The following is a 7,133-nucleotide window of genomic DNA, read 5'->3' on the forward strand; positions in this document are numbered from 1 at the left end:
ATCACGTGTTGCAAGCAGCTTTTTCAAACAACAGTACGCATTTGGATATGAGATATTTCAAGGTACACTGATAGTATTTGCATTATATTAGCACCCAAGTATCTTACACCTGAGCAACGAAGTCATCAATATCTGAACAAAATCCAGTATATTCTGTTCAAGGACACTGGGCAGATAAACTAAATCTTTAGATCTTCACTAAAGCTTTAGTGAATAATGGGGTAATGTAGTCAAAGTAATAGATACACCTCCTTGGACCCATTCAGAAAGCAGTGATGAATGCAAACAAGAAAAGAAATAGATGAAATAGATTTTTAATCATATCCAGTAACAATGTATTAAAACAAACAAACAAAAAAACACTCTAAACATTCATCTCATTTGGAAATATCCATCACAGCAGAATTACTTTCAGTATAACTTTCTGCAAAGGCAGTTTAAGGACAAAGTGTGTCAGTCCTCCAAGTCAAAGGCAGGATTACTGTGTGCCAGGCTTACTCAAGGATTCATTTTAAACTAGCTAGTGTGAGCACCAAGAGCACAAAGCAGCTGTGTGGGTTTCAGCCAATGACCATATACACAGGCTCTGGGTAAGTCTGCATGGTGTAAAGTTCCTCTTTTCTGAATTTGCATTTTTGGCAGCTCTGGTCAGTGACATTTTCAATTATCAGTTTGGTGTAATCTAAATGATTGACCACATGAATTTTTTTAGCTGCCATCTAAAACGATAGAAGAAAATGTTCAGGACACAACTGGTAGGTCTTTAGAAAATTATAATCCGCCCATGCAGCATTGATCTGCAACAGCTCATTTTATAAATAGTGGCTACGAGCAAAACATTGTCAGTTTGAATCTGTAGGTGGCATCTGTATCAGTGCCAGTTCTTGCTAATTAGCTGAACTGCAAGCATTTGCATTGGCTCCTTGCCCTCTAGATCTTAAAGGTGCAAAACACAACAGGATGCATATGTAAAGTGAATTTCTGGCTGAGGCTCCCAGTCTTTGTATAACCTTTCAACACTCCTCCACATTGTTAGAAAAGGTCTGCCTTACGTCTCCTGTGCACCACAGTACCAGTAGCCCATTTCATTTCTCTTTTGAGCAATTAGTGGTCTCAGAATTGACATCAGTAAGAGCCTACCTGATATGCATCCCAGCTCTAAGGAAGATAGAGAAGGAGGATCCTCAGTTCTCCATTGCAGGTCACTCAACAGGATTCTCTGCTTTCTAGACTGAGTTCTGATTTCAGTGGTTCCTATCTTGCTTCTTACCTTCTTGGAGAGGAGAAGGGTCTGGGGAGACCTCATTGTGGCCTTCCAATACTTGAAGGGAGTGTATAAACAGGAGGGGGAACGATTGTTTGCGAGGGTGGATAGCGATAGGACAAGGGGGAATGGTTTTAAACTGAGATAGGGGAGATTCAGGTTAGATATTAGGAGGAAGTTTTCCATGCAGAGGGTGGTGACGCACTGGAACAGGTTGCCCAAGGAGGTTGTGGATGCCCCGTCCCTGGAGGCATTCAAGGCAAGGTTGGATGTAGCTCTGGGCAGCCTGGTCTAGTGGTTGGCAACCCTGTACTCAGCAGGGGGGTTGAAATAAGATGATCTTTGAGGTCCTTTTCAACCCAGGCCATTCTATGATTCTATGATGATTCTATGATTCTTGGTAACAGCAGTACACAGAAAATAATTTTTAAAAGTAGCTAGCCTTGCAGCAGAAACATGCAGATCTTGCAGTAGTCACTACCTGATGGCTCTAGAACTGCTACTGGAAGCACACAAGCAGAGGTTCTTTCTGTCTGCCTGAAAGGGCTCATACTATCTCATATTTTTGGCTCACAGGTCCTCTGGTTGTTTTTGCTGGAATTAAAGATCTCAAACTTATGAAGACAACACAGTCTGGATTTGAAGGCTTCTATAGGAATGAACACACTACACTTCCTGAAAGGAATGACAGGATTTTATGTGGAGAGCTCTTCTGCAAGTGGTCATATGGCGAATGCAGAGATTTTGACTTTGATTGCATATGGTATATATCAAGTTGAATAATATTTACCACCCAGTCTTTGATCCCAAAGTCCCTCTATGCATCACAGCAGCTGAGTGCCAGCTGCTCCCCTAGGTCTCAGCAGAGACTCTAAGCATTCAGTACTGGGGCAAAAGGCAATCCCTGGGGGTAAATCAACTTCTCTCTCCAATGGTCCATCAGCCAGCAGCATTCAAACGAGCAGTCTGTAGTTCAATTCAGAACACTTTAGGAGAACAAATTCACAACTCATTTGTTAAATATTTTTAACAAAACATTTGCTGGCAAGTATAGCGTTGGCAAGGGAGGAAGTTGGAGGAGACAGGACAAATACATTGATCTTCTGTGAAATCTTATGTGCTTTTTCTGACAAACATGTCAGAAAAGAAAGAGAAAAGTAGAAGGAAAATAAGCACAGTAAAATATGATGGATCTAGACAAAAATTTTGTAAGAACACATTTTACCTCTAGGGCCAAAGTCCGGGAATGTATCCTTGAGGCCTTCTCAGGACCACCTGACTGTGGGGAATATTCGCCCTCTTACCAGAAGACTGTCAACTGTATCCAGATGTGTGTCCTTTCCCGAGTATCACAGGTATCATCTTTCTTTCCGTTGATGTTTTACTTAAACAGCAGCAAACATTAGTTGGTCCTCTGAGAGGACCAAAATGAACCTATCACCTCTGGCAGTTCTAAGACTGGGAACTGTTTGGTGGTACAACTTATTTCTGCTTATCAGCTGCAAACATCATGGGGGAGAATACTGCTGCATGCTTGGCAGGATATGAGTAAGGGTGAAAGGAACACCTTAATACTGGTTCAATAGGATGCATTTATCAGCTGTACATATTTTGGGGAAGGGAGGTGTTGCTCTGTTTTTCTTCACACTGAGGGAAAACATTGCCAGGCTGTTGGCTGGTAAGTTTGAAGATTCATTGCTCTGTTTTCATGTTTTCAGGTAGAGGTCATAGAAGTCATCCTAAACAACACTTTTTATAATGTGGTAGACATGAAGGCACTAGGCTGTACCAATGACAAAGAAGTAAGTAAATGCTCCGATTTGCTCTATAAATATGCCGCCATAAAGCACAGCAGCATCTCTGCATAGAACAGAGTTAAAGGGAGCAGATGTCTCCCCCTAGCCCCAGTAAAAGTTCTACCTGACCTCTAAAGGAGATCTACACTAACTACAGGAGAAGAATGATTGCCTTCTTATGTTGCTAAGCACAGGGAAATGCTTTGGAGATCAGAGAGATCTGTAACAGAGATGGCTGAAAGAAATCATTCATTTTTATTTCATTACACTTTTAGTGATGTCAACTTGTGCAGTTTTAACCAAGCAGAATGCATCTCATCATCCTTTCACATGATCTGACAATTTGAAATGCCAGTACAATATGGCTTTTTTCTGCTCCATTAGCAGCACCGCTGAGGTCAGTAAGGATCCTTGGTGCTGTGGGGTCACAAGCAGGTTAGCCAAAGGCATAAACTTTATCTCTAGATGACAGAAGACCAGCACTCTAAGAGCGCAGTGAAGGAATTGTTCCGTAGTCATTAGGAGTGAAAGCAGGCTGGTCCAGCAGTGGACAAGGTATAAACCTAACATCAAGCAGAGTGACAGGCAAAGGGCTGCAATGTATTTTCTCCTTCCTCCACAGCTGCTCCAGCTGTTGGACAGGTCCAGCTGAAAGTTCATTCTGTTATCCTCACTTGACAGAGAGAAACTTGGTTACTTCATATTGCAGTTGTTGTTTTGACTGATCAATGGTCCACAGGCTCTCTATACCCTGGCCTTCCTCTCAAATTGTTGTGATTATCCTGCCATCCTATACTACCTTTGACCTCTTTCGCAGGGACATTATAAAGCCACTTTCACCTGAGATGACAAAATCTATCACTGATGTCCAGAAAGGACATAATTGACCAAGGCATGACTTTGAAAGGAGGAGAAGAGATGCAGTTTCTTTTGTGATGGTAATGGCACATCCTTGTCTCAGGCATGACATCTGTACTCCTTCTCCACAGGTTCTGGTTCCAGTGGAAACTCCCTACGGCTCCTGTGCTTGCACGCTTGGCAGAAAGAAATACTTAGAAGCACAAAGCCGCATGATAAAAGATGAAAAGCAAAGTCAGTTTGGACTGGTAGCTGCCCAGGGAAAGTAAACCTCTTGGCTTCCCATGTACATTCCTGATAAACTTGCAGTATGGCTTTTCCATCAACGTATACTTACCTCTTTCATTGCTGACTACTTTCCACTCTGTGAACTCCTAGGCTGAGATTTCTAAATGAGCTTCAGAAATTCAGATATCAAAGTCTCTCCCTGGAACTCAGTGTGATTTGCAGACTGAAATCCCCTAAATTCTTTCAAAAATCCCGTCTGGAAACATTATAGTCAATTTTTAAATCAGCTAGTCCCAGACTTAACAAATTTGATAATTTAACATGTTTTTGACACATAAAATAAGCAACTCTGTATATTGTCTATCTGTATTCCTTCAGTAAAATGAATATACAGGCACAAGACCAGACGTTTGACTGATGTAACCTGTGCCGACCCCTTGATGCCACACTAATCTACAGAGCTGAAGTTCTGACCCAAGAACCTAGCGGGGAATCAGTCAGACACTGATTTCTTTGTGAAAGAAACAACAATAATAAAAAATCTAATATATCTTCTGTGCAGTATGACTAGTTACAGCTGTTTACTAATTTCTCTGCATGTGTTTTGATTGCATGGCTGCTGCTGCTATTTGTCAGAATATACAGTTACTTTATAATTACTTTTATATTAATCACTGAGGTGTTTGAGGATTTGGGCTATCTCTGTAATTTTAATTAAATAGTTTTCTTTGGTCTAATAATCTCACCATGACTTTTGAGCAGGCAGGAATCAACCTAAGTAACCCTATTATTCTTAGGAGGAGGGAGAAAGACAAGCAATGCATTGAGATAAAATTACAGAACCAGCAATTCCCATCTCAGAAACTGTAGCTAACACATTTGCAATAGAAATCTTGCTCAACTTCTAACAGCTTCTAACCACTGCTTTCATTTTCTCCAAGTATCGCTGTCACAGAACTCTGTGACAGAGAGCAAATCCAATCGGAAGTGCCCAAAGTTATTTCCGAAAACTGCAAATTGGTTGCGTTTGTGCCTCCTCAGTTTACAGACACTATAGCATTCCCCTGAATACAGAGGCTAAATTCAGAAACACTGAAAATGAAGAACATGTCCTGCACCATGTTTCATGACAGGAACTCGCCTTGGTGAACAAGATTGACAGTTGTAAAGGGAAGGCACTGTTCACAATACTGAGACAACACCTCAGAAAAAACAGAACAAATGATACCACAGATTGAATCTGCCCCAGATCTGCTGTTCTTTGGTCACTCGTTGATTCTGAAAGCTCCATTACTGACACCGATAGGTTTTTCTGAGGACATGCTTTCTTACCTTGTTTGAATTCATTTGTATTGTAGTTGTGGGCTTGGGCTTATGTCTTGCTACTTCTGCTATGTGTAGGTGCTTATAATTTATTAATTTATCTTTCAAGGGCAAATAAAGAGCAATATAAAAAAACAAACAAATCAGTACTTGACTCTTCACCAAATAAGAAATAAAACAATTTTCTACTTGTATATACATGTAAACATTGTATGGAATAATATTTTAGTTCAGAAAATTTTACCTCAAAAAGTGACCAGCATTGCTTCAAATGACAGTTCACTACCAATTGTTAAAAACAAAAGGAAAAAAGGACCTTACTGAACATTTCAATCTTTCTTCTTTCTAAGCAAAGCAGATTATTTATTCTGCTCTTCACAACCCACTTTCCTTCCACCTGGTGAGAAATGAGCTGCACTGGGTAGAAGGTTGTTTGTTGATACTATTAGGGCTTCATCTGCAGGCCTACAAAGTAGTAATGGATTAACCTTCATGGCAGAATGAGGACACAAAGAAGCAACTAGTTGTTGATTTACATTATTCCGTGGCTAAAAGCACACATACATTCTTGTAATGTGGTTTCTATAGACCTCCGCACACACAGACACTCAGCAGTCCTTAAAGGCATCTCAGCATAGCCCCACCCAGCATTGCAAACCTAAGTCATGCACATGGGCAGATTCCTTCCAATGTAAGTATTTAGACAACAGGAAGGAGCCCAAATCTTCTATATGACAATTAGAATCAGATCACAACGGGTCAAATCATTCCTGAAAATGGGACTTAACCACATTATTTGGGCCCGATCTCTGACCAAATCCTCTTATCTTCTTTAGATTCGGTCTCCATGATGGACAGTGAACAGGAAGACCTTGGCTGCAGCATGTCTCCCTGCTCCTGTGCTGACTGGCAGCAGGGCAAGGGTTTTGACTGTTGCTTTGCTCCTTCATGCTGCCTCCAGGAGATGGAGGACACTCTCTAAATTGCTCATTCAGCGTGAAAGCAAGGAGACCTGCAGCACTGAGACAGCAGTCACTCTCACACTCAGTATCAGCTGAGCAGTCAGACACCTGGCACCCAAAGCACAGGGTTGGCTTTCAACCAGGACCCCTGCATAGCTCTCCCACTATTAGAACTGCAGTACTGACATGGTATCCAGTAATGCCCATCAGTTGCTTCCTCATCTCAACAGCAGCTGTGTTTTCTGGAAGAGGAATGGTAGCTAAAAATAATCTGGCTTTTACTTCCTCTTTCAGATTCTCTAGTCTCTTCTAAAAGCTTTTTCTTTTCTCTCACAGAAACAGCAAGGGGAATGTAACGGACAAAATCAGGACAGTCACCTGCACAAAAAGAATCAAAGAATCGCAGGGGTTGGAAGGGGTCTCTGGAGATCATCTACTCCAACCTCCTGGTCCTTAGCGCAGGTTGCAGAAAGTGTCCAGGTGGGTTCTGAGTATCTACAGAGAAGAAGACTCTACAACCTTTCTGGGCAGCACTAGAAAGCTCAGAGAGCAGTAGGAAACAACAAAAAAGATCAGGGACAAGACAAGTAGAGGCTTTACAGTTCAGAATGACGTACTCCAAATTCCCTTCCACGCTTGCACTGAGCTTTCTGTAAAGCCTCTACTTGTATAAACCAGTTCACAGTATTGATCAAGAGAAGA

At 41.4% G+C, this 7,133-nt stretch overlaps 1 protein-coding gene across 1 annotated transcript in view; it reads left to right on the forward strand.

Annotated features, from left to right (window-relative positions):
• LOC110402305 (uricase-like) overlaps positions 1-4,236 on the forward strand; it is an 8,345-nt gene extending 4,109 nt beyond the window's left edge. The window contains exons 5-8 of the mRNA XM_021404254.1: positions 1,841-2,027; positions 2,496-2,619; positions 2,983-3,066; positions 4,050-4,236. Coding sequence (XP_021259929.1) covers positions 1,841-2,027; positions 2,496-2,619; positions 2,983-3,066; positions 4,050-4,187 — 533 coding nt within the window. The 3' untranslated portion in view covers positions 4,188-4,236. The remainder of the gene's footprint in view (positions 1-1,840; positions 2,028-2,495; positions 2,620-2,982; positions 3,067-4,049) is intronic.

This window comes from Numida meleagris, chromosome 7 (assembly GCF_002078875.1).
Source record: "Numida meleagris isolate 19003 breed g44 Domestic line chromosome 7, NumMel1.0, whole genome shotgun sequence".
Taxonomy (NCBI): domain Eukaryota; kingdom Metazoa; phylum Chordata; class Aves; order Galliformes; family Numididae; genus Numida; species Numida meleagris.